This window comes from Balaenoptera acutorostrata, chromosome 2 (genome assembly GCF_949987535.1).
Source record: "Balaenoptera acutorostrata chromosome 2, mBalAcu1.1, whole genome shotgun sequence".
Classification (NCBI taxonomy): Eukaryota; Metazoa; Chordata; class Mammalia; order Artiodactyla; family Balaenopteridae; genus Balaenoptera; species Balaenoptera acutorostrata.
In genome coordinates, this window is record NC_080065.1 from 167,774,911 (window position 1) to 167,802,612 (window position 27,702).

A 27,702-nucleotide genomic window follows, 5' to 3' on the forward strand; every position below is an offset into this window, starting at 1 on the left:
CCTTATATACATGGCTATGTTAGGCTTCATTAGAGCAATTAAACCTTCTAATTCCATCACATGACAGGCTTCCTCCCTGAACGCTCTTTCCTGCCCTTCTAAGAGCTCCAGCTTCTCTAGGTCTGACCTGCTTCCAGCCTATGGCTGAGGTGAGAGGTCACTGAAAAGATTTGCCTTCCAGGCTCCCAGTGTGGCTTCTGTCATCATTTGATGCCCCTTCACAGTGTGACACTGACAGGAGTGGGTGGGTGAACATGCCAGAGCACACACTTTCTTACAATAAAAAAGAAAACTAAACAAGACCTAGAGAACGGTAAACCTAAGGGTTTAAGTAAAACATCTGAACTGCTAAGGATCTAAAGTATCCCTGAAGTCCAACTTCCCTCACATTAGACATAAGGGCATGGATGAGGTCTAGAGAGGGGCGACACCGGTGGCCCTGGGCTATGTCAGTGCTAATTTCCTATCTATCACCAAAAAACAAACCAACGACCCCCCCCCCCCACCAATGTGCATTAAGAAAGCAGCTAAATCACAAAAGGAAATCAACTACCAAACAAAGCAGCTGTGTACTGGTCCACCTCCTACCTTGTGGCACAGCCGTGTGAAGTGAAATACATGGGCCGTTTCCATACTAGCAAAATACTTTTATTATTTTATAATGATAAAACAGGAAAGTAAAGATTTCTTTTTGGTGTATACCAGAGTTAAGGGAAGTAGAAGAATAAGGGAATTAATAGGACTTTTATGTACTCTGATGACAGTAAAAAGTTAACAATACCAACTGTTTGACATAAAACTTATAGCCCCCAAAACACATATATAAAGGATCATAGTTTTAAAATCTATAAAAGTAAAAAATATACAGTCAGAAGCTCTAACGCTTATTCCACCTTTAATATAAAATTGTAAACATTTATTTACACAAAGCAAGTGTGTATAACAAAAGTCCAAGCACCCTTTTGAGTCATGGCTCCTGGAAGATGGGGATTTGCACTGAAGTGGAGTTGTCTCCTTCCCTGACTACCCAAAAACCAGATTCATAAATAAAGCCACAGGCAGCTCCCTGGGGGGACTCCAAGCATCACATTTTATTGCTCTGACACTGCAGCAAGTGAGAAGCCTGCTGTCCGTCTAGGTGGCCCCAGGACTAAGGCAGGGGCAGCCCTCCCCACAAGGGGGAGGCAGAGGTGCGAGCACCCGGGGATAGAGGTGAGCAGCAGCCAGAGGGAGACCAGGAGAGGAACAAGGACCCACCACCAGCCTTCGGCCTGCTATTTTTGGTAGAAAACCCGCTGAAGTCACCCTCTTCCCCTTCAGATCGGGGAACTCACTCAGAGGGTGGAGTCTTCACTGGCTTTATGATTCATTCCCTTCTTTGAGAGTTATATTCAGTAACTGGGGAAGGCAGGGAGGGTGTTTAAAGGGGAAATGGCCCAAACACCACCCGTGGTGGCAAATGGCTATTAGAGAAGAAGATCTGAGGGTCCAAGTACCCCCATGAAAGGCACTGCTGGTGCAAAATAATTACCAATGTGTGTACAACCCTTTGTCCCCTCAAAGCCACTCAAGCTGGTTGTGTGAATATTTTCCTTGGCTCAATTCTTTACATATGATACTCCTTGAATTATCCATTTTGAGGCTCCAGGGAAATAAAAATGGGGTTGCGGTTTTGCCAGAGACCACTCTGCATATACGCCACTCTTTTCAGTGTACTATTTTCTCTCTGACATCCCATTTAAAAGGGTCTCACCTTGTGCTTACCATGTTGCTTTCGTTACATCGAAGTGCTGTCTTCATTTCCCACAAACAGCCCACAGGTTGTTGTGGACTCTTAGCTTAGTCAAGACCTAAAAAGTCATAGACCTTAAAAGAGAAATCCACTTGAATCGTTAGAAAGGATGTATTAGTGTTACAAAGCAATTCTCTTTAAAAAGTGCAAGTCATCTGACAAGGGAGTGGCAGAAGTAGTAAAACAAAGTGGAATTCCTTCCTCTGGCCCGGCCTGCGTCCTCCCTGCCAAACAGGGCACACCTATTTTTCTCCTTCCCACAAACCTTTGCTTTCTGGGGAAGGGATACCCAGCTCCTTACTATGCTAGGCTTCCCTAGGGAATTCTAATGACTCTTCCTTTCCCTCTCCAATCTAGTAAATCAGTGGCTTAAGGAGTTTTTCCATTTGGGCTGGAGAAAGAAGGGGAGGCAGAAAGAAAGGTTATGGGAAATGAAAACAGGGTGCAGGAAAGACATCTGTGCATAACTCAACAATGATCACCTTCCTAACATATTAAATATGAGTTTTCGGAGAAACTGCAAAAGGAGAAACAAAAGAGGACACAGGAATCCCAATTATTTCATTTCAGCATTTGGCCTGGGGGCTGCCTGGGGTCTTGCTACCAACACATGGGAGGAAGGGATTCCTCAGCCCACGTCCAGCCTGGAAGACCAGCACTCTGGGAGGAGGAGCAGCTGCTGGAAAGACCAGATCTGCGTCACTAACTCTGCTGTCTCATGGCATCCTGCTCCTTTTGGCACGTGCAGTCACAGCCTGCACTTACGGAAATGATTTCCCAGTGCGCCTCCCTTTGCCCTGAAAGCTGACAAAGAGCAGGAATAAAAAAGGCTCTTAATCAAAAGGAAACCCTAAGTTCCCAATGCCACTTATCAATTTAAACCACCACCTACCCTAATCTGCTTTAAAACCTTAAAAAAAATTTAAAATCTTTTCTATGCTACAAATTGCAAATAGTTCTGCTATAAAGTTTCAACAAAAATTTGTCCCCAAACTGGGGCAAGTGGAGAAATTTTGGATTAAGTCAACATGATAGCACAGATTTTTATAAGCCTGACATCGTGGGGTTTCACTGTTGGTTATTTGGTCATTTGGATAGAAAACCACCTGCAGAACCCTGTCCTGCTGTCCCAACACCAGATAACGATGCCAGCAGATGGGGTGGGGCCAGCCCAACATACCACAACTGCTGGCTGGGAGCCCTGGGTCCCAAAGAGCCTGGGAGGACCAGGCCTCAACCCCATGGCTCTAGCTCTACCTGCCCAGCTCCCTGGGCTGTGGGCTTTTGGTCCAAAGTAGTTGCTCTTTCTTGAATTTGAGAACAAAAATATAGGCTGTATGAACACTGAAAACACCACAAATCCTCCTGTTACTGAGGTCCTAGAAGGTCGTCCAAATCATTCATCCACTCCTCCGAAGTCCTGTTCTTCAGCAGGGAGTCGATCAGGTCGGCATCTCCGGCCATACTGGCCAGCCCGCTGCTACCCGGCTGCCCACTGTAGGCAAAGGGCAGTTCTTGGCCTGCGGTCCGCACAGGGTAGGCTTGGGCACAGTGTAGCCCTGCCCGGCCACTCACTGTTGGGGCGGGGCTCTGGCTGAAGGCCCCCAGCTCAGGCCCAGCTGGGCTCAGGCCCGGCAAGGCCTGCTGTGGGGCTCCCTGGGGAGGTGCTGGGGCAGGGGCACTGGTCCTCTGCTGTGTGCTCACAGGGGGCAGCATGGACCCCACTGCAGCTGCTGAGCTCATGGGGGCCATGGGCCTGCTGGGCATCGCCTGGGAGAACTGCGGGCTGGACATCTTCAGGTGGGCCTGCTGCATGTGGAAACTGGAAGCTGCAGTGAAGGGGCTTACGGAGTTGTTCCCTGGGGTTTGGCCACTCAGGTTCGGCATTCCCTGATGTTGCCATGTGGAATTCTGGCCTCCCATGGTTGCCGATACCCTTGGGACCTGTGGCTTAGTTAAACCAGAGTTCAGGGTCCCCTTATTGTGCTGTTGGGAGAGACCCGAGTTCCCCAGAGAGTTCTGCCCATAGGCAGCTGAAACCGAGGTGTTCGGGCCCACACCGGTCTGCCGTGGAATGTGGGCATGTCCATTGGTGGCCTGTGGCGGGGGCTGGGCAACTCTCTGGGTCATACCAGAAGCCATGCCATAGAGGCTGCCCTGTGGCATGCTTTGCGAGCCAGTGAACTGAGCCACACCCCGGTCCTGCTGGCCTGAGCTTGAAGGGAGAGAGGAAACCGAAGTGTGTCCAGGGCCCATTGGCATCAGATTCCCTGCCTGAGGGAACACTCGAGGACAGCTGGAGTTAGATGGACCCAAGTTGTTCATGCCAGGCATGGCAGAAGAGGACCCTAGAAGACAGAGAAAATTCTGTCAACTAAGCTAGCATTTCTTCACCACCACTATGGAGATACCTCCAAGACCCAAGCTGCAGCTGCTATCCCACAGGCCTGAAAGGCAAAATCAGAACATCAGATACCTCATGATCAGTGGAACCTCAAAGAGAGCCCTGGGGGCAAAGGTTTCCCACAGGGTGGAATGGAGGCCGGTCTGCAGCAAAAAGCAGATTAAGACAGGCACAGGGGCTTCCCTGGTGGTGCAGTGGTTGGGAGTCTGCCTGCCAATGCAGGGGACACGGGTTCGAGTCCTGGTCTGGGAGGATCCCACGTGCCGCGGAGCAGCTGGGTCCGTGAGCCACAATTGCTGAGCCTGCACGTCTGGAGCCTGTGCTCCGCAACAAGAGAGGCCGCGGTGGTGGGAGGCCCGCGCACCGCGATGAGGAGTGGCCCCAGCTCGCCGCAGCTAGAGGAGGCCCTCGCACAGAGACGAAGACCCAACACAGCAAAAATAAATAAATAAATAATTTATAAGACAGGCACAGAGGAAGGGGCAAACTCTATGGCTAGAATGTGGGGAGAGTGTCTAGAGATAAAAGGAAGAGATGGTCCCGGCCAGATTCAGAAGAGCTGCAGCCATCACAGGAGGGGACAGGGTTGCAAAGCCAAAGGGGAGCTGGATTGTGACTCTGGTTTAGACCTAGCTCGGCAGGGACTGTCAGGATCACTTAGATGAGCCCACATAGTGTGGCACTGCAGGGTGGTGAAGGCAGGAAGGAGTCTGGACTGAGATCAGAAGGTATTTACTGAGCACCTGCTCTGTGGTGGGTTCTGTGCTGGGGAGACAGCACGGAATGGGACAGAGGGGTCCTGTCCTCAGGGAACTTGCTATTTGGGACTCTGTCTTAAGCAGTGGATGCATGGTGACAGCCCTGACTGAGATGTTTTTTTGTGGGTAGGGGAGCGATTGTTCAGGGGTTGGCCATAACTGAGTACACTTTGTTTCTCCTCTTCCTCTCTCCATCAGCACCTAACTAAAAACTGAGCTGAAGACAAAAGGGAAATGCTGAAACAGTCCACTTCTCTCCCACTGATAGCCCACAACAATATCAGACGGGATGAAGGCAGGAAAGCTGGCCAAGACCCAGGCTTCTGAGATGCCCACAGACTTCAACCCCTGGTCCCTGTTAGCACAAGCATAAAACCCCACTTAAGTCTCCTCTGGAATGCACAGCTGTGGTCAACTTCTCTGGGACACTTTATAGCGAGAATCACTGACCAAGAGAAGCACAGGTTTCGAAGATATTCCAAGAGCTAGGAAGGCAGGTATGGCCTAGATTTTACTGCATCTGTCAACTGAAATCTCTCTATATTTCTGGAGCAACAGCCTGAGCAATGGCGGTCAGGTTCCCTCACATATCTGAGACATGACAGCTGAGACCTCAGAATGCTTCCTGCCCCTTTCTCGTCAACTGTCTGCTGCTGATACTGCCATCCGTGACACCAATATGAGCAGACAGGAAGAAAGAAAAGAAGCAAAAGGCCATACAAGTGCATTAAGTCTCTCCTTATCTGGAAAATAGGAGAGGGTCATTTTTTGAACAGACACATAATGGTAGAAGCAAAGAACTTTCTTAAGAATTACAGAAGCCACTTCCTATTGATAAGATATCTTCCAACTACAGATGATTTTGCCTCAAAAGATTATACAGCCAGGGACCCAGCCAAAGCACTTAGCCAAAGTAGTCTGCCTCTATGACTTTCTTCTCCTGACCTGTAGGGTAACCAGAACGCTAGGCTCCTTATGCAGAATGGAGTTACAGGAGCATATACATCCATTTAGCATCTACAGCATAAAGCTGGGCGGACAGCAGGAACTCAGCATGAGTGCAACAGCCTACCAGCTCTGTCCAGTGCCTGCCTTCCCCTGCCCCACTCCACTGCCTCAGACACTCCTCACCTGTGAACTGTCCAACCTGTTGTGGGAAGGTGCTCTGTGTTGGGTCTTGGTACTGGGGTGGCGGGCGGGTCAGATGGCGCTGAAATTGTTGCTTCTCCTAGAAAATGCCAATAACAACAGAAAACAACAAGACCCACATAAAACAAAAACAAAGCGATTAGAGAAAAGTAAACTGTCCAAATTTGTTACTCAGAGGGACTCCTATGGAGATAATGCTCGTAATCTCATTTGGGGGACTCAATAAATTGCAGTATAAGACAGAAGGATGGGGCAATGATTTAAAAATAAAAAAAAAAGGTGATATATCAGTTAAAAGAAAAAAGAATGGCAGACCAGGGAAATGCAAATCAAAGCCACAATGAGATAGATACCACTTCACATCTACTAGGATGGCTAGAATCAAAAAGACAGGTAAGTGTGTCACGGATGTGGAGAAACTGGCCCCCTCACACACTGCTGTGGGAACGCAAAATGGTGCAGCTGCTTTGGAAAACAGTCTGGCAGTTTCTCAAAAGGTTAAACTAAAGAGTTACCATATGACCCAACAATTCCATCCCTGGGTGTATACTCAAGAGGACTGAAAACCTATGTCCACAAAAAGGGGAAATAACCCAAACGTCTATAAACTGATGAACAGATAAATAAAATGCAGCATATTCATATAATGGAATATTATTCAGCCACAGAAAGGAGTGAAGTACGGATACATGCTACAATATGGTTGAATCTTGAATGCATTTATATGAAATGTCCAGAATAGGTAAATCTATAGAGATAAAAAGTAGATTAGTGGTTCCCTAAGCTTGGGAAGATGGGGGAACAACTTTTAATGGGTACAGGGTTTCTTTTAGGTAATGTTCTAAAAGTGGCTGTGGTGATGGTTTGTATAACTCTGTGAATAAACTAAAAACTATTTGAATTATACACTTTAAATGGGTGGATTGTATGTCATGTGAATTACATCCCAATAAAGCTGTTATTTAAAAAATGGCAGAAATGAGGCAGTAATGTGGGTTTTAAAGTCATCCTCAATCAACTTTATCCTCTGGGTAGCTAGTTCTCTTATGTCTTAAGGATGTAATTTAAAATCCTGAGAACTCCTGTAACCTTGGTACCTGAACACTACATTTGGTGACCAAGTGGGTGAACTGCAGGACTGGGAGGGGGCTTGTCAGTCCTGATTCTTGAACCCCAGGACCTCAGGGATGTCTTCATTTCCCTGCTTTATGTTCTCCCTTATAGCAATCTCTACCTTTACAAAAAAGGTGGATCCCATAGCAAACTGGTGGACCAGTGAGCTCAGTGCTTTGGTAGCTGCTGACAAGGGACATGGAAAAATGTTCCTAACACATACAGTTTTAGCCACAGGTTCGGCCTTCATTGATCCCCACTGAGTGACATAAAGCTGCTCTGACACAGGCTACCACTGTCTGAGAAATACCACACTCCTGTTTCCAGGAGTACTCTAATACCGGGCATACAATCACAAATCCACATACATACACACTGGAGCTTTTAGCCACTGCAGTGACTTGGGAGGCAGCCAAACATGGGAAGGGATGGTGGGGTTTTCTTCCACCTTTCTCTTTACCTGTTCTGCCAGAAGGTGCTGTTGCCTTTGCAAAAACTGCTGTTGTTGCAAATGCTTTTGTTGCTGCTCCCTCTGTTTCTGTTGGTCCAAAAGCAACTGATGCTGCTTCATTACAGCTGCCTGCTGCTGGTTACTGAGAAAGGAGGTGCTACTGTGAGTGCTGGCCACGGACACGGTGGGTGGCTGAGTCCCCACACTGGCAGCCTGGGTTGGTACAGGGACGCTGGGAGGGTTCTGGTCCTGTCAACACAGAAAGGGGGTCTCAAGTCAGGTGGGACACACTGAAGACTGTAAGCCCTGATCAGAGAAGATGAGCTGCATCCAGTGAAAGCCTGGCTCAAGGCTCTCTCTTGAAGCCTCTTCTTCCCTGCAGGTGACTCCAGTGAAACCACCCTCTAGGGTGGGGCTGCAGACCAATAGCACTAACACCTGAGTATCCAGGCATGGCAATGAACAGTCACTAGCTGCATGTTAGGTTTGTTTCCTATGATTCACCAGTGGCAAAGGTGTGATTTTACATTTAAACTCGTATATTTGTATACATAGTTCCAGTGGCTACTGTAGCTTATAAATGCTCCCTTACTGGAATGCATGGGTGTGGACAGGTCCCCAGAGGAGGAACTTCTGAGGGGCTCTGGTCGATGGAGATGCTACATTCTGAGTGTGCAAACCTTGGGCCCCTGGTGGCAGGGCTGTCCCTGAACCTCCTGAAATTATATGGTTTGTCCACCTGTGTACAGCATTTTCCTGGGAAGAGACTGCTTGACTTTTGTCAGATACTCATGATCAAAAAATACTGAGTACCAATGAGAACTTTAATGGATATTCTCTATTAATACCTGGACCTAAAGTGAGAGTCATGTCAAAGGTTACCACAATATTACCCCAACATCATTACTTACCTTTAAAAGAAAAGGAGAAATTTTAACTCATACAGGAAAAAGGCAAAAAGCAATTATCATTTAAACAAATTCAACTTTTTGAGCTTCTCCCCAGTCCTTATTTATTTGTATGTATGTATGTATGTATATATTTGGCTGCACCGGGTCTTAGTTGCGGCATGTGGGATCTAGTTCCCTGACCAGGGATTGAACCTGGGCCCCCTGCATTGGGAGCGTGGAGTCTTAACCACTGGACTACCAGGGAAGTCCCTCATTTGTATATTTAATCTTTTTACAAGATTCTAATCTTTGAGCAGACAGATTCTGAAGTAATCGCCTCACCCCAATCACCAGAAGCTTATGGACTACAAGAGTGTCTTGTGAGGTGCAAAGTACTACTGAAATGGCAGACATCACTGTGCAGCTCTTTTTTTAGGATGCTCTCAGTGGCTGTGTAGCAGTTTAGTGGCTGAAATAATTAGAAGTATAAACGTTTACACATGCATTCTTCTGCTGACAGATGCTTAGACTGCCTCCAGTTTTTGGCTATGAGAAATAATCATGCAATGAATATCTTGTATGTAACTTTCTTCTTTTTTTTGGATTATTTCTTGCAGGGGTATATAATGTGTCAATGCTTACGAACATTTTTATGGCTTATGAAAGATCCGAAATGTCAAATTACTTTCCAAAAGCATTGTGCCCATTTACACACCCTCACTACTATCTGAACATGTCAATTTCCTCATAGTATTACTAGCATTGAGTTTTTTAATTTTTAATTTTTAAAATTTTAGAGTGTGCTACAAATAGACTGCAGGCTTACAGCAGTGAAAGAAAGGAGGCAATGCAATACACCCAACTGCATGTGACACAACTATTGTCACACAAGTGTTAAAAAGTATCAATGGATCTATATATATATGTCTTCTATAGATATAGAAGACAATCCAGGACACACTGTGGAGTAAGAAAAACAAGTGCTAACTTTGAGGAAGTCCGGGAACACTCTGTGTTTGTTTACTATACAAGCCCTAGCCATGAGAAGGCTTACAGTGGGAAGACATTTTAGAACATATTTGAATGTGAGTAGAAGTGCAAATAATGATCATCATAGAATGGTACTTGACCATTCTCCACCCTACAAAGCCATGTGATTCTGCCAGGCTTGAATGTCTTGACCAAATAACCTGTTAGGAATCAGCACTCACCTAAATGTTATAAGCTTACTAAAACTTATGGTATTTTGAACACACATGTCTGAAAAGTGGTATATAAAAAAAAAAAGCAGAGCCTCTAAGGACATTAAATGTGATCTTGCCACAAATGACTTAAGTTGTATGGCGTGAAAGAGACACCAGACCAAGTGCAGGGGATTCCTCAAACGGGTATACAGTTAAAACCAAGTTACACTAGGGAATTTTACCCTATTTTTGTTTATTAAGAATCAATCCTCATTTGCTTGGTCAATTTTCACTCCCAAGGGAGTCAAAGGACGAAAGTACCAGCTCCCTCCCTCCCTTTGTTCCGCAACTACCTGGGATCTGGTAACCACACCAGGATGGATGTGGATGCAGAGTAACAGAGTAAAGCCCTGTGCTCACCTGGCTAGGTGGAACCAGTGATCGGAAGGGCAAACTTCCTGGCTTTGGTTTCATTAGAAATAAGGAGTTCTGCTCGTTGTTCAGATGAGACAGCTGCTGGGGAAGATAAGCCATCAGGGTCGGCTTGCTCTGGCCAGCCCCAGGGCCGCCTTGCCCACAGTCTGCTTTGTAGTGAGAAAGGGGTTTGGTGTTGCCGTAGTCCAGCACTGATCCTTGGTTAGCCACGGGATTCTGATTCAAGTTACTTGGTGGCTGGTGACTCAGCAGGTTCACATGGCTGGGCTGGAGGTAGGGGCCTCCGGGCCGAGGGGAGCTCTTGTTCACACTGGGCATCATGAGCAGTTTGGAGCTAGTGAAGTCTTGCTTGTAACCGGGAGGGCTGGCAGGTTTTTCCATGGAATAAGGGACATTTAAGGGACTGTGGGAGGGGCCTGTCTGCTGCCACGTGGATATCTGGCCTGGAGCTGGTGCTGGGGCAGCCTGCTGTGGGTTCTGGAGCATCTGCTCACGCTTCTGCTTGGCAGCGATCTGCTGGAGTTGGTGGGCAGAGGACAGCTCTGAGCTCCCGCCTGGGCCCTGGCTAGGCAACACCACACTGGAGAGGGCTCTTTGTGCATTCTGGGCCTGGGCTGATGCCGACATCAGGTTGGGACTGGGATTGTCCACCCCAGGCTGACCAGAGGTGTGGAACAGGGGCTGAGAGCCCCCTAGGCTGGGTGAATCTGTGCTCACAGGGCCAGATGAAGGCCCCATAAAGGTCTGTCCTGCAGACCCAGCCCTCACTTGAGGAGAGCCTAACTGTTCTTGTTCAAAGGCTGCTGGAGAGAATTCTGTTTTAATATTAATGTCCTGTGCCAAGGGGGTCTGTGTGGCAGAACCAGAAGACTCTGGATCCTTCTTCTCTTCAAAGTCCTCATTAAATAGATCCTTCATGTCTTCATCAGGCACTGACCTGTTCAGCTCCTCGATGAGCTCCTTCCACTCCTGCTCATTCAGGTTGAGGTCAGGCATGAGGTTGCTTTGAGATATGGAGCCTCCGGCCCCTGCGATCATGCAAGGCAGGTCATCCACGGGCTCCTGCTTCAGTTCTTTATTCAGGCTCAGGGGAAACGACTCACTGGGGTTGCTGCCTCCATTCAAGTGGAGGCTCGAGTCTGCCAGACACTTCTTGTTGATGGAGTCCAGCCCCAGGGAGTGCTTCCCGCTGGCCTGTAGGGCCTCTGTGCCAGGCTTGTCAGGCTGACCAAGGGGGGAGGCTGGAGGCAGGCCATTGGAAGAGACGGCAACTCCCAGAGGGGCCTCCCGGCGGGTCTTCTTATGCCCAGGAAAGAAGTCTCCATAGCCATTCTGTTGATCACCATTCTGAGGGGATGTGGCACTATCGAGATTCCTCTTCACTGTATCATGGAGATGCTGAAAAACAAGAAAAAGAGTGACTTATATATACACCACGTATGAGGCCCGTCTGCTTCTAATGGTGACTTAAACCAGGGGCCTGTATCCCTGCAGTGCTCTCCTGCCGATTTAGCTTGCCCAGTTTACAACCCTCACTTCTGGGAACACCCCCCCATTCCCCCTCCAGGGTTGTCTCTGCCTCTTCCTCTCCTGTGGCCTTGCCTGAGTGAAGACTAGCTCAGCTGTGGGAAAGTAATCCGGCTGCAGTCAATGCGTCAGTCCCTGGACTCTTGCAGCTCTTTTTGTAGGACACAAGCCTGACGCAGCCCACAGTCATCTAATCTGAGGGTGTGACTGAGAATGGAGCTAATGAGAAAGAGCCAAAGGATACATATATATTCTTGAGGACATCATTTGCATCCCAGATCTAGGTTATACACGAGACCAGCCATCCCCCTGGACTTTTCACTTATGGGAACCAATAAATTCCTCCTTGTGTTTAAGCTGGTTTAACCTGGATTTCTGTTGCTTTTAGCTAAAGGCGACTTGGCTAGTACAGGCTCTTTTTCAGGCCTTGTTGGGGACTGATCACAAGCTCCAGGCCTCCATCTTGGTGCACAGGCATTTTCATGCCCTTCCTCATCTTTCTAGTTGCCCTTGCCCAGCTCCACCCCTTCTCTCCAGGCTAGGCTGCTTCCTCATATGCCTTACAGGCCTCTGCCTTTTGGCTTTTGTCCCACTCTGCTCCCCACCAACCGTGAGCATCTTCTAATCCCCTGCACCCAGTCACCAGCCCTCCCAAACCCTACCACTTCTTAACAAGACCATTAATTTGAACACAGTCAGGTCTGTCTGGCAGTTACTTACTTCCCCATGTTCTCCTCAATTGGATTTGTTCAACTAACCTTATTAAGAGTCTACCGTGTGTCAGGGACAAGTGCTGTGGGGATATCAAGACAAATGAGGTGGTCCCTGCTCTTCATGGGCTTCCAATCTTCTAGGACATGGGACATACATGGACATGGCTACAGAATAAGACAAACACCATATGCAAGCCATAGAGCAATAAGCACCCTGAGAGTTCAAGGGCAGGAGCTTCATGGAGAGAATATGACAGGGAAGAGAAGAGGTGGTATCTTTCCATTATTTCCCAGCCTCGTTTTCAGCTACCAGGACACAACTCTTCCACTAAAGAGGCACCTGCACTTAGCCTCTATACATGTCTGCTCCTTTCCCATGTTTACTTCTGTTACATTTTTGTCCTTTATCCCCCACTCTCAATTCCAACCTCCTCCCCAACCACTGGCCCTAAGCATTTATACTGTGCTATTTACAACATTCCAATTAATAGCTTTCATTATTTTCTTCAAGCAGATTTCAGAGGAGTCAGAGAGTAGCACAGGACACTCTGTGCTGCTTTCTTCTGCTGCAGAGAAGGGCCACAGTGACCCACCACATCCACCCCAGGAGGCTGAGCACAGAAGTACCTGACCCCCTGGGTGGGGGGTGGAGGGAAGGAGGGGGCCAAGGGCACCAGCTCTCAGCAGCAAACTACCTGTAGACACAAATGTGCAATGAGCAAGAAAACAAGGAGGGCAATTTATCAGTCTCTGAGTTCCAATTTTAATGTTCCATTCCCTCTCCTTCAAGATTTTATTTCTTTTTTTTTAAATTTATATATATATTTTTTATTTTTGGCTGTGTTGGGTCTTCGTTTCTGTGCAAGGGCTTTCTCCAGTTGCAGCGAGCGGGGGCCACTCTTCATCGCGGTGCGTGGGCCTCTCACCGTCGCGGCCTCTCCCGTTGCGGAGCACAGGCTCCAGTAGTTGTGGCTCACGGGCTTAGTCGCTCCGCAGCATGTGGGATCTTCCCAGACCAGGGCTTGAACCCGTGTCCCCTGCATTGGCAGGCAGATTCTTAACCACTGCGCCACCAGGGAAGCCCCTATTTCTTAACTGTTAAAGCTGACTGCACAGTGTTCTATAAATCCTGGCTAAGTATTTCTTTAAATGCATATCTGGGTACTTAAGTTAGCTCAGAAAAGGTTAGGAATGCTCAATAAATGGAACTGTAGGGCAGAGGTATAAGCAAAACATGATCCTAGGACTCAAGAACACAGCCCCTACGTATAGAGGGAACATATCTCAAGATAATAAATTTATGACAAACCCACAGCCAATATAATATTCTGTGGTGAAAAGCTGAAAGCCTTCCTGCTAAATTCTGGAACAAGACAAGGATGCTCACTCTCACCTCTTCTATTCAACACAGTACTGGAAGTCCTAGCCACAGAAATCAGACAAGAAAAGAAATAAAAGGTATTCAAATTGCAAGAGAAAAGGTAAAATTGTCATTATATGCAGATGATATGATACCATACACAGAAAACCCTAAATACTCCACACAAAAACTACTAGAACTGATAAACGAATTCAGCAAGGTAGCAGGATACAAGATTAACATACAGAAATCAGTTGCATTTCTATACACCAACAATGAAATATCAGAAAAGGAATGTAAAAAAAAAAAAAGAATACCTTTTAAAATCGCACCCCCCAAAATAAAATACTTAGGAATAAACCTGACCAAGGAGGTGAAAGGCTTAGACACTGAGAACTATCAAACATTAATAAAGGAAACTGAAGATGATTCAAAGAAATGGAAAGATATCCCATGCTCTTGGATTGGAATACTTATTAATACGTTAAAATGGCCATACTACCCAAAGCAATTGACAGATTTAATGCAATCCCTCTCAAATTACCCATGACATTTTCCACAGAACTAGAATAATCTTTTTTTAAAACATGTTTTAAAAGATTTATTTATTTATTTAATTTATTTTTGGCTTGTGTTGGGTCTTGGTTGCGGCACGTGGGATCTTCATGGCAGCACATGGACTCTTCGTTGCAGCAAGTGAGCTTCTATCTAGTTGTGGCACGTGGGTTTTCTCTTCTCTAGTTGTGGCACGTGGGTTCCAGGGCGTGTGGGCTCTGTAGTTTGCAGCATGCAGGCTCTCTAGTTGAGGCGTGTGAGCTCAGTAGTTGTGGCACATGGGCTTAGTTGCCCCGCAGCATGTGGCATCTCAGTTCCCTGACCAGGGATCAAACCCGTGTCCCCTGCATTGTAATGCAGATGCTTTACCACTGGACCACCAGCGAAGTCCCTAGAACAAATAATCTTAAAATTCATATGGAACCATAAAAGACCCAGAATTGTGAAAGCAACCCTGAGGAAAAAGAACAAAGCTGGAGGCATAACCCTTCCAGACTTCAGACAATACTACAAAGCTAGCTATAGTAATCAAAACAGTGTGGTATTGGCACAAAAACAGACATATGGATCAATGGAACAGAGGGTCCAGAAATAAACCTACACACCTACAATCAATTAATCTTCAACAAAGGAGGTAAGAATATACAATGGGAAAAAGACAGTCTCTTCAGCAACTGGTGTTGGGAAAGTTGGACAGCTGCATGTAAATCAATGAAGTTAGAACACACCCTCTCACCATACACAAAAATAAACTCAAAATGGCTTAAAGACTTAAATGTAAGACATGACACCATAAAAATCCTAGAAGAGATCATAGGCAAAACATTCTCTGACATGAATTGTACCAATGTTTTCTTAGGTCAGTCTCCCAAGGTAATAGAAATATAAACCAAACCAAACAAAAAAACCAAATAGGACCTAATGAAACTTAAAAGCTCTTGCACAGCAAAGGAAACCATAGACAAAATGTAAAGACAACCTATGGAATGCGAGAAAATATTTGCAAATGATGAGACTGACAAGGGCTTAATTTCCAAAATATACAGACAGCTCATATAACTCGACAACAAAAAATCAAACAACCCAATCAAAAAATGGGCAGAAGACCTAAATAGACATTTCTCCAAAGAAGATATACAGATGGCCTACAGACACATGAAAGAATGCTCAACATCATTAATCATTAGAGAAATGCAAATCAAAACTACAATGAGATATCATCTCACACCGGTCAGAATGGCCATCATCAAAAAATCTAGAAACAATAAATGCTGGAGAGGGTGTGGAGGAAAGGGAACACTCTTGCACTGTTGGTGGGAATGTAAATTGATACAGCCACTATGGAGAACAGTATGGAGGTTCCTTAAAAAACTACAAATAGAACTACCATACGACCCAGCAATCCCACTACTGGGCATATACCCTGAGAAAACCATAGGTCAAAAAGAGTCATGTACCAAAATGTTCATTGCAGCTCTATTTACAATAGCCAGGACATGGAAGCAACCTAAATGTCCATCGACAGATGAATGGATGAAGAAGATGTGGCACATATATACAATGGAATATTACTCAGCCATAAAAAGAAATGAAATGGAGGTATTTGTAATGAGGTGGATGGAGTTAGAGTCTGTCATACAGAGTGAAGTAAGTCAGAAAGAGAAAAACAAATACAGTATGCTAACACATATATACGGAATCTAAGGGAAAAAAAAAAAAAAAAAAGGCCATGAAGAACCTAGTGGCAAGACGGGAATAAAGACACAGACCTACTAGAGAATGGACTTGAGGATATGGGGAGGGGGTGGGGTGAGATGTGACAGGGTAAGAGAGTGTCATGGACATATATACACTACCAAATGTAAAATAGATAACTAGTGGGAAGCAGCCGCACAGCACAGGGAGATCAGCTCGGTGCTTTGTGACCACCTAGAGGGGTGGGATGGGGAGGGTGGGAGGGAGGGAGATGCAAGAGGGAAGAGAAATGGGAACATATTGTATATGTATAACTGATTCACTTTGTTATAAAGCAGAAGCTAACACACTATTGTAAGGCAATTATACTTCAATAAAGATGTTTAAAAAAAAAAAAAAATGGGCAGAAGACCTCTAAATAGACATTTCTCCAAAGAAGACATACAGATGGCCAATAGGCATATGAAAAGATGCTCAACATGGCTAATTATCAGACAAATGCAAATCAAAACTACAATGAGGTCTATCTATCACCTTACACCAGTCAGAATGGCCATCATCAAAAAATCTACAAACAATGAATGCTGGAGGGCTTCCCTGGTGGTGCAATGGCTGGGAATCCACCTGCCAATGCAGGGGACATGGGTTCGAGCTCTGGTCCGGGAAGATCCCACATGCTGTGGAGCAACTAAGCCTGTGCACAACTACTGAGCCTGCACTCCAGAGCCTGCAAGCCACAAGTACTGGGCCCACACGCCACAACTACTTAAGTCCCTGTGCCTAGAGCCCATGCTCCAAAACAAAGAGAGGCCACTGCAATGAGAGACTCACGCACCGCAATGAACAGCAGCCCCCACTCGCTGCAACTAGAGAAAGCCCGTGTGCAGCAACTTAGACCCAACGCAGCCAAAAATAAAATAAATAAATTTATATTAAAAAAAACCCTTTAAAAAATAAAATAAAATAAATGTTGGAGAGGGTGTGGAGAAAAGGGAACCCTCCCATGCTGTTGGTGGGGATGTCAGTTAGTGCAGCCACTGTGGAAAACAGTATGGAGGTTCCTCAAGAAACTAAAAATAGAATTACCATATGATCCAGCAATCCCACTCCTGGGTATATATCCAGACAAAACTATAATTCAGAAAGATACATGCATTGCTATGTTCACAGCAGCACTATTCACAACAGCCAAGACCTGAAAACGACCTAAATGTCCATCGACAGATGAATGGATAAAGAAGATGTGGTACATATATACAATGGAATACTACTCAGCCATAGAAAAGAAGGAAATAATGCCATTAGCAGCAACATGGATGAAACTAGAGATTATCATACTAAGTAATGTAAGCCAGAAAGAGAAAGACAAATACCATGATATATCACTTATATGTGGAATCTAAAATACGACACAAATGAACTTATCTATGAAATAAATAGAATCACGGACATAGAGAACAGACTGGTGGTTGCCAGTGGGGAGGGGTTGGAGTGGGAGGTTGGGGTTAGCAGATGTAAGTTTTTATATACAGAATGGATAAGCAAGGTGTTACTGTATAGCGCAGAGAACTATATTTACTATCTTATGATAAACCATAATGGAAAAGAATATAAAAAAAAGAATGTATATATATATGTATAACTGAATCACTTTGCTGTACAGCAGTAATTAACACAACATTGTAAATCAACTACACTTCAATTAAAAAAAAAATACTGGGACTTCCCCGGTGGTCCAATGGCTAAGACACCATGCTCCCAATGCAGGGGGCCCAGGTTGGATCCCTGGTCAGGGAACTAGATCCCACATGCCACAACTAAGAGTTCGTGTGCCACAACTAAAGATCCCGCTTGCCGCAACAAAGATCCCACGTGCTTCAACTAAGACCTGGCACAGCCAAATAAATAAATAAATAAATATTAAAACAAAACAAAACTAAGAACACAGCCCCTACAACACAAGGACATGTGTGCTTTACTTTCATGTAGGTTTTTCTGCTTCCTGCTGCCACCTAGGGGTGAGAGGGGGAAAGGAACCATAATCCTAAAATGGACCCTTTATAAGATCCTTTGTTTTAAAAGTTTCCTTCTGGGAAGGTAAATTCATACCCATTTAATCGGTCAGAAGGAAATAAAAATGAGTTGCTAATTTTCGGGGGGGTTATTCTTTCTATTATTTCTTTTTTTTGGAAAATCATTTGTTCCTCAGTGTCAGGTTTGGGCTCTCTGTAAACCTGGGAGCTCAGTTTTCTATTTTCCTAAGGGGGAAGATGGACACCTAAGAGGTCAATGCACCTGGTGAGTCAGCTGATTGTCCCAGATTAGAAACAGAATCCTTCTTTGCTATAACAGTTATAAAAGCTACCATGTCCTCTTTCAATATCCACATGTAAACAGCTACAGACAAGTTCCAAAGCAACAACTTAATTTTGCAATACCAACTGCTTTTAGCCAAAGGAAACGCCAGGTCATTTTCTCAACTGTGCACAAAATTTAACTGGAATGATGTAGGTGGGTTTGGGAAGTGTGGAATATGGTGGCTCTGGCAGATTTCTGAGTCTTGAGCATTTGCAGGAGTGCCTGATATGTGCAGGGCACTGTAGAGGAAGACAAAGATGAGTAAACCATGGAGCCTGATCTCTAGGAATTTAAAACAGAGATGGGAAAAATGGTCTGAACTGATTATAAATTATTTAAGAACAAACACAGTAAGAGCTATAAAGCATACAAGACTGGCTGCCCTTGTGCTTGCCCTCAGTGTATCTGGTACTTCTGGGTACTCAGCTCAGAGGTTTCTGTTGTAACTACCTAATGGTCTCCCGATGCACAGGGTTTCAGGAGGATTCAGTTCTGGGATAATGTGATCTGGTGCTCATTTCCTCCACAAGGGGGTTTTGTTGAAGAATACTTCATGCTTGATGGTAAACTGGAGGCCCTGCATGCTCACCCAGTCAGTCTTGACTCCTACCCTAGCCTGTGCCACCCATCATCTTCTACTCTGGGAGAGGGGCCCCAGGATATCAACGGTGAGTCAAGCTGGAGTTGCCACACCTTATGGACACCAAATCAGTATCCTGTCCCCACCCACCCACTAGTCCTCACTTAGTGAGAACAGTCCCTCACCTAGTCTCTACTTCCACCCTCTTCCACCACCCACCAATGAAATTCCAGTGTGCTTTGTGGTAAAACTCCCCCAAATGAGAGTTCTCCCACTCTGAGTTAACAAACAGATGTGGCTGTTCAAGACAGGGGTGGCTCTCTCATCAATGTTCCTTATGCACTGACATGTAGATGAAAGTACAGGTTGACAGGGATTTCCCTGGCGGTCCAGTGGTTGGGACTCTGCACTTCCACTGCAGGGGGCACAGGTTCAATCCCTGGTCAGGGAACTAAGATCCGCATGCTGTGTGGCGCGGCCAAAAGAAGAAGGAAAAAAAAAATAGTATAGGTTGACAATATAGAGGTTCCTCAGAAAACTAAAAATAGAGTTGTCATATGTTCCAGCAATCCCACTCCTGGGCATATATCCAGACAATACTATAATTCAAAAAGACAGGGACTTCCCTGGTGGTGCAGTGGTTAAGAATCCACCTGCCAACGCAGGGGACATGGGTTCGAGCCCTGGTCCAGGAAGATCCCACATGCCGCAGAGCAACTAAGCCCGTGAGCCACAATTACTGAGCCGGCGCTCTAGAGCCCGCAAGCCACAACTACTGAAGCCCATGTGCCCTAGAGCCCATGCTCTGTAACAAGAGAAGCCACCGCAATGAGAAGCCCACGTACCGCAACAAACAGTAGCCCCCACTTGCTGCAACTAAAGAAAGCCTGCGCACAGCAACGAAGACCCAACGCAGCCAAAATTAAATAAAAAATAAATTTCTAAAAAATAAAACAAAACAAAATTAAAAAAGATACATGCACCCCTATGTTCACAGCAGCACTATTCACAATCTAAATGTCCATCAACAGATGAATGGATAATGAAGATGTGGTACGTTTATACAATGGAATACTACTCAGCCGTAAAAAAGAAGGAAATAATGCCATTTGCAGCAACGTGGATGCAACTAGAGATTATCATACTAAGTAAAGTAATTCAGAAAGAGAAAGACAAATACCATATGATATCACTTATATGTGGAATCTAAAATATGACACAAATGTACCTATCTACAAAACAGAAACAGATTCACAGACATAGAGAACAGACTCATGGTTGCCAAGGTGGGTGGGGGGTCGGGGAGGGATGGATTGGAAGTTTGGGGTTAGCAGGTGCAAACTATTATATATAGAATGGATAAACAACAAGGCCCTACTGTATAGCACAGGGAACTACATTCAATATCCTATGATAAACAATAATGGAAAAGAATTTTTTTTTTTTTTTTGCCACAGCACACAGCATGCAGAACTTCTCCGACCAGGGATCGAACCTGTGCCCCCTGCATTGGAAGTGTGGAGTCTTAACCACTGGACCACCAGGGAAGTCCAAAAAGGATTTTATAAAAAAACGTAATATATATGTATAACTGAATCACGGCTGTACAGCAGAAATTAACACAACATTGTAAATCAACTATACTTCAAAAAAAAAGAGTATAGGTTGAAACATATAAAATCATTTAACTCTTTAAGGTAATAGTAGTTAAATATTGGTAATTTCAACCTAATACCACGCTCACCTTTCTTTTTCCCATGAGCTCTTCTAGTACCCTGTATATACAGTGAGGACCCTCAGGAACCCCGACTGTTGTTGGAAAAGATCCTCTAAAGGTAAAGTGGATCTATTTTCATGCAACATTAAAGGTTTCAATGATTTGAGGAAAAATCAGTGAGGTCCAAAGTAGCAACTTTGATAAGGCACTAATTTGAGCCAAATGCTGCAAGGACAAGTCATTACTTCCTTAGTGTGCCTCGAAGACCACTCAGCATCTGCACTTACTATTCCCCACTGATTCAGAATCTCACTCAATCTTCAAAGGTACCCTGAAGATGAGTATCACTGTTTCTGTTTTATAGCAGATGAAAGTCAGATTACATGAGGTTTCCTAAAGTTTGAGCATTCAGAGGTCTTGGGAAGGATCTGCAGCAGATCCCCACAGCCCTGCCCCTTCCCTGATCAATCTGAGATCGGTCCCAAATTAATCCCACCTCCGCCTGTGAAGCTAAAAGAGTTTGGTAAAAAACAAGCAGCAGGGAGTGAGTCAGAGTTTCAAACTGTAAGGAGAACCTCCCTGAGACCAAGCACAAAGAGCCCTGTTAAGACCTTACCAGAAAAATGGGCTGTGCTGAAAAAAATCTCACACACCAAGGCTACAAAAGATTCTTTGTAAAATATTTAAAGAAAAAAATGTTACAGAACCTTCTATAATTTGCTACTAAAGATTCCCACTCTTAAGACATTATGTCTTAATAGTTTGGTATCATCACTGATTAGAAGCACACTGAGTACTAAGGAGATCTGTAAGCACCACTCCTTGCCACTAAATCTGCCTACAAGGATATACTGAAAATGGCAAGTTCTGAGAAATGTATTTTCCAGAAAACTTTATAGTTTCGTGCCTAGACATTTTTATCATCACCTTAAAAAAATTTTTTTTTAAATTTTGAAACAATTATAGATTCATAGGAAGTTGCAAAGAGTACAGAGGGTCCTGTGTACCCTTCACCCAGTTTCCCTCAACAGTTGTATTTTACATAATTATAGCAAAATATCAACCAGGAAGAAGATATGGGTAGAATGTGGGTATACAGTTCTATGTCATTTTAGCAAATGACTATCACCTTTTTAAAAAATTTTTATTTTACATTGGAGCATAGTTGATTAACAACGTTGTGTTAGTTTCAGGTGTACAGCAAAGTGATTCCGTTATACATATACATGTATCTATTCTTTTTAAAATTCTTTTCCCGTTTAGACTATCACCTTTTTTGATAAGAAAACTTTTAAAAAGCTTTTTTATAAAAAGCTATTTAAGAAAGCAAGACTATGTATTTAACACAATGTAATCTCTTCCTGCAATGGTTATAAAGCAGAAAGTTAAAATTCACACTGTATACTGAGAATCAAAATTGATAAACAGATTGGTTCTCATGCTTGGCAAGCAGTCCGCACATTCTCTTTGCTACAGAAAAACCTATTTGGGAAGCCACGTGAGGCTCAGAAGGTTGCATGGTGTACATGAAAACAAAGCAGGCTACTGCTAACTGGCTGTGTGATCTTAGTTAAGATGCAATTCTTCTAGGATCTGCTTTCATGCCCTATAAAATTAAGATCCTGGGTAAAATGACCTATAGTTCCACTCAGCTTTAAAGGTCCACACTGCTGTCCTGTTAATATCGAGCAATGCCCTGTAGAGGGAGATACCCTCACGGGTTCATGCAGTGCTCGATCACCGAGATCCTACTATGTGACAGATAATGCCTTATACAGGCTGTGCAGAAAGTAACGGTGAATTCAGATATTCACTAGGTTTTCACTATATGCTAGGCAGAGCACTAGGCACTGGGGATAAAAAGATAAACAAGACATGGGACTTCCCTGGCTGTCCAGTGGTTAAGACTCCGTGCTTCCACTGCAGGGGGCACAGGTTCCACCCCTGATTGGGGAACTAAGGTTCCACATGCAGCAAGGTGCAGCCAAAAAATTAAAAAATAAAAATATTTTCACTTAAAAAAAAAAAAGGACAAGACATAGTTCCGGCTCCACCCCCAGAATCTGATGGAGAATCAATGAAGGCAAGCCCGAGTGTTATGGGAAGAAAGAGAACAGAACAGTGTGGGGATGGCATGCTAGACTTTCTGGAGAAGGGGATGCAGAGAAGTCATCCAGAAGAGGGGGAAGGCACTTCGGCTGAGAGGCAAAGGCAAGGATATACAAATGAGCACTGAATGGCAGTAGATGGAGGGAGGCAAGCAGATAAAATGAGTTGTTTAATGTTGATGAAGCGTAAAGGGCACAACAGGGAGTGCTGAAAGGGAAAGGCTGGAATGGACTATGACTGTCCCAAATGTGATTTAATGGAAAATGTTAAAAAATACGCAAAACTAGAGAGAACAGTATAATGAATCCCAAAATGCCCATCACTCAACTTAAACAACCATTATTAGTATTTGGGCATTTTGTTTCATTTCTATCTCCTTATCTTCCCCACCCACCCCCCCCAAAAACTGGATACTTTAAAAAACAAATCCTAGGCATAACATCATTTAATCCACAAATACTTCACTATATATCTCTAAAAAGTAAGAACTCTTAAACATATATGCATGTGTATAACAACACGATGTCATTATCACACCTACAACATTAATAATTCTTTATCATCACCACCTCAAACCCATTAGGATGGCTACCATCAAAAAGTCAGAAAGTAAAAAGTGTTGGCAAGGATACAGAGAAACTGGAACCCTTGTGCACTACTGGTGGGAATGTAAAATGGTGCAGCCACTATGAAAACAGTATGGCGGTTCCTCAAAAAAAAAAAAAAAGACTTACTGTATTAGCCAGCAATTTAATTTCTAAAAGAATTCCATTTCCAAAAGAACTGAAACCAAGGATTTGTACATCCATGTTCATAGTAGCGTTATCCACAATAGCCAAAAGGTAGAAGCAGCCCAAGGGTCCATAAATGGATGAATGGATAAACAAAATGTGGTATACCCACAGAAGCCTTAAAAAGGAAGGAAACTTGGATACATGCTATAACATGGATGAAGCCTGAGGACACTGTTAAGTGAAATAAGTAAGCCACAAAAGGACAAATACTATATGATTCTACTCATATGAGATATCTGAAGCAAATTCATTAAAGACAGAAAGTAGAATGGTGGTTACCAGAGGTTGGAGAGAGGAGAAAACGGGGACTTATTGTTTAATGGGTATAGTGTTTTCAGTTTTGCAAGATAAAAGAGTTCTGAAGAGGATGGATGGCTGTGTGGTTGTAGACAATGTGAACATACCTCATGCCACTGAACTGTACACTTAAAAATGGTTAAGATGGTAAATTTTTATGTTACATGTATTTTACCACAATTTAAAAATTTTAATTCTTTATTATTATCCTATATCCCATCAGTGCTCTCATTTCCCTGTCTCATCAATATCTTTTGCAAATAAAACACATAAAACAAAATTAAGCATAATAAATTATGGAAAATTTCAAACATACACTACAGTAGAAAGAAAGTACAATGACCCCCATGTATCCATTGTCCAGCTGAAACAACACATAGCCCGTCTTGTCTTATTCACACCCTACCCATGCTCCCTGGGATAACCTAGGAATCACACCATTTCTCCTTAAATACTTCAGCATGTATTGCTAAAATATAAAAGCTTTTTAAAAGACAATCACCAAAGAACTCTCCAAGCACTTTAAAAATATGATCTAAAAAATGTTGGGACTTCCCTGGTGGTGCAGTGGTAAAGAATCCGCCTTCCAGTGCAGGGGACGTGGGTTTGATCCCTGGTCAGAGAACTAAGATCCCACATGTCTTGGGGAAACTAAGCCCACACGCCGCAACTACTGAGCTCCCACGCCTCAACTAGAGCCCCCGTGCTGCCAACTACAGAGCCCACACACTCTGGAACCCGCGTGCCACAACTACAGAGCCCACGCACCCTGGAGCCTGTGCGTCACAACTAGAGAAGAGGGAAAAAAACCCCACACACCACAACTAGAGAGAGGCCCACACACCACAACGAAAGATCCCGTGTGCCACAACTAAGACGCAACGCAGCCAAAAGTAAGTAAGTAAAATAAATAATAAAAATCTTAAAAAAATAATAAAAATAAAAACGTTATTAGGGATAATCAAGCCACTTTACAGCTGGGGATATTAAGACTTGGAGAGAGAATGTATGTTGCTGAAGGTTGCACAGCAAAATTAATGGAAGATCTGGACTGCCTGATGTTTCAAAAAAATATGGTCCACACAAGGATGATTCTAGTTAACTGAACCTTAATCACTTGTAAGCAGCATGGTGTTAGATTTTTTAAAAATACAGGCTTTCAAATAATATAGACCTCATTTAAAATCCACCTCGGTCACTAACAAGCTATACGATCTTGGGCAATATGCTTTACCTTTTGAAACTCACTTCTTTCATTTATATGCAGGGACTAATAATACCCATTCCACAGACTTGTGAAAAATAAAGTATGTTAGAAAAAAATTATGGTTAAGTACTTACCTTAAAATTTATGGCTAACTACCAAAAAAATAGAAATATGGTTTTTAGCTTTAGAACCAGCAATAGAACAAAAGGGATCACAGAAAACACTATCAATCTATCCAAAAGTAGGAAAGAAAAAAGGAAGAATCAAAGAAAGGAGACAATAAACCAACAAGTACTGAAAGAACAGAAATAATTTTAAATGTCAGTGATTATATAAATGTAAATGAATTAAATTCTCCAATGAAAAGTTAGAGACAAAAAAAAAAGATAACCATAACACCATTACTGAATGTTAAAAAAAAAAAATTGTTGCTACAGTTGGTTTATTCAAATCAGTATCCAACACGTTGCACTTGGTTGACATGCTCTTAAGACTTTCAAAATGTAACAGTTCTCTCTCCCTTTCTTCCCTTTGTCGTTTATTTGTCCAAGATGCTTAGTCACTTGTCCTGTAAAATTTTCCACTTCCATAGTTGGCTGACTGTGGCCCCACGGTGCCCTTTACAAGTTCTATCCTCTGTATTTTCTATAAACTGGCAGTTAGAAGCTCGATCAGATTCAGATTGGGGGGTGGGTGGGGCATAAATACTTATAGGTGATGTGTTGCATGTCATTTTAATAGGACCTTAGCAGATGAGGTCAGATTTGTCTTTTTATAAGCTCTCTATAATGACTGTGTGGTGAACGGATTTCAGGGAGGGAGGCTACAAGCCAGAGTAAACAAGTAGGTAATTGCAGAAATAGTTCATGAAAGAGATGAGGATCTGACCATGAGTATGGGAAAAAAGAAATGATTTCAAATTTAGGATGGAAGAAAAGTCAGCAGATACTGGAAACTTATTTCATATTGAAGGTGAGGGAGAAAGGAGTTTCTATCTAGTCTGCATACATGGGTAAGATAGAGAACAAAGGAAAAGCAGGGTTTTTTGGGGGAGGGGGGGTTTGTTCAGTTTCAGCCACGAAGAAATGACTGGACCATCCAGGTAATGTCCATGAGGCAGTGAATAATATTGACTATGAGTTCCATGGAAAGACGGTCATCAGCAACACATGCAGCTAAAACCAAGAGCAGATCCATTCACTCAGAAAGAGTGAGAAGCCAGCCAAGGGGCAGATGAAGAGCCCATACTGAAGACAAGGGAGAGTGATGGGTTAAATGTATCCGAAAAGTACATTGGGTCTGGTCACTAAACGATCACCGATTTTGTTGCCCAGAACAGTTCCAGAAGAATGACTGGAGTAAAAACCCTTGACTTGAGACGTGAGTAAGTAGAGAGAATACGGATTGTTCTCTTCCAAGTTTAGTTTAAAAAGGGAGATATAGAGGACTTCCCTGGTGGCGCAGTGGTTGAGAATCTGCCTGCCAATGCAGGGGACACGGGTTCGAGCCCTGGTCCGGGAAGATCCCATATGCCGTGGAGCAACTAAGCCCGCGAGCCACAACTACTGAGCCCGCGTGCTGCAACTACTGAAGCCAGCGCGCCTAGAGCCTGTGCTCTGCAACAAGAGAAGCCACCACAGTGAGAAGCCTGCGCACCACAACAAAGAGTAGCCCCCAACTGCCGCAATTAGACAAAGCCCGTGGGCAGCAACAGAGACCCAACACAGACAAAAATAAATAAATAAAACAAATAAATTTATTTTAAAAAAAAGGGAGATATAGAGACAAAGTAGATTAGTGGCTGCCTAGGGCTGGAAAGGAAGGGAGTGGGGGGATTGATAGGATAAGGGATGTACAGGTTTCTTTCTGGGGTGATAAAATATTCTAAAATTAATTGTGCTGATGGCCACACAACTCTGAATATACTAAAAATGACTGAATTGTACACTTTAAATGGGTGAAATTTATGGTATGTAAATTGTATCTCATAAATTTGTTTTTAAAAAGTGGAGGGGACCAGTTGGTAGCCAGAGAGGGTTAAAGGAGGGTTATTTTGGAATGATACATGAGCTCACTTAAAGAACAGCAGATAATTACTTATTGATTAGATTAGATCTCTCTGAAATCCTCTGGAATTCTCTTCTTCTATGAATGCAATCAGGCATAGCAATATGAATATGAAAAATGTATCATAACAACTACCTAAAGCATAAACACCATGATCTTCCTGTTTATGGGGAAATTCTGACTTAATTAGGGACTGTGTATATAAAAGCAATGCTATGCCCTTCCGAAGCCAAGCCCTCCTCCACCTGGGTTCTCTACCCCATTTGGCCTCCTCAAGGTTCTTGCTCATTCAATTACCACCTTTTTCTCTATTTCCCATTCATCTCCCTCTTTACCAGTTCCTTCCTCCCCTGAGCACTGACACATGCTCAGTACCTCCCATCTTTTAACCTCCATCCTACTCTCCATACCATTTAGCACAGTGTTAAGAGCACAGCTAGGCTGGGTTTGAATCCTGGTTCAGTTGCTTAACTGCTGTGTGCTCGCAGAGAAATTGCTAAACATCTACAGAAGCTCTGGCTCCTCATCTCAAAAATAAGGCGTGGCG

At 43.9% G+C, this 27,702-nt stretch overlaps 1 protein-coding gene and 1 non-coding gene across 2 annotated transcripts in view; both read right to left on the bottom strand.

The window, feature by feature from the left end:
* Positions 1-626: 626 nt before the first annotated feature.
* The window catches only part of MAML1 (mastermind like transcriptional coactivator 1), a 49,117-nt gene continuing 22,041 nt past the window's right edge, over positions 627-27,702 (bottom strand). The window contains exons 2-5 of the mRNA XM_007169937.2: positions 10,162-11,574; positions 7,677-7,916; positions 6,086-6,182; positions 627-4,140 (exon numbers count right to left, since the gene is read on the bottom strand). Coding sequence (XP_007169999.2) covers positions 3,161-4,140; positions 6,086-6,182; positions 7,677-7,916; positions 10,162-11,574 — 2,730 coding nt within the window. The 3' untranslated portion in view covers positions 627-3,160. The remainder of the gene's footprint in view (positions 4,141-6,085; positions 6,183-7,676; positions 7,917-10,161; positions 11,575-27,702) is intronic.
* Positions 8,750-8,822, bottom strand: TRNAW-CCA (transfer RNA tryptophan (anticodon CCA)). Its single transcript has one exon. It is a non-coding gene; the product is annotated as a tRNA-Trp (tRNA).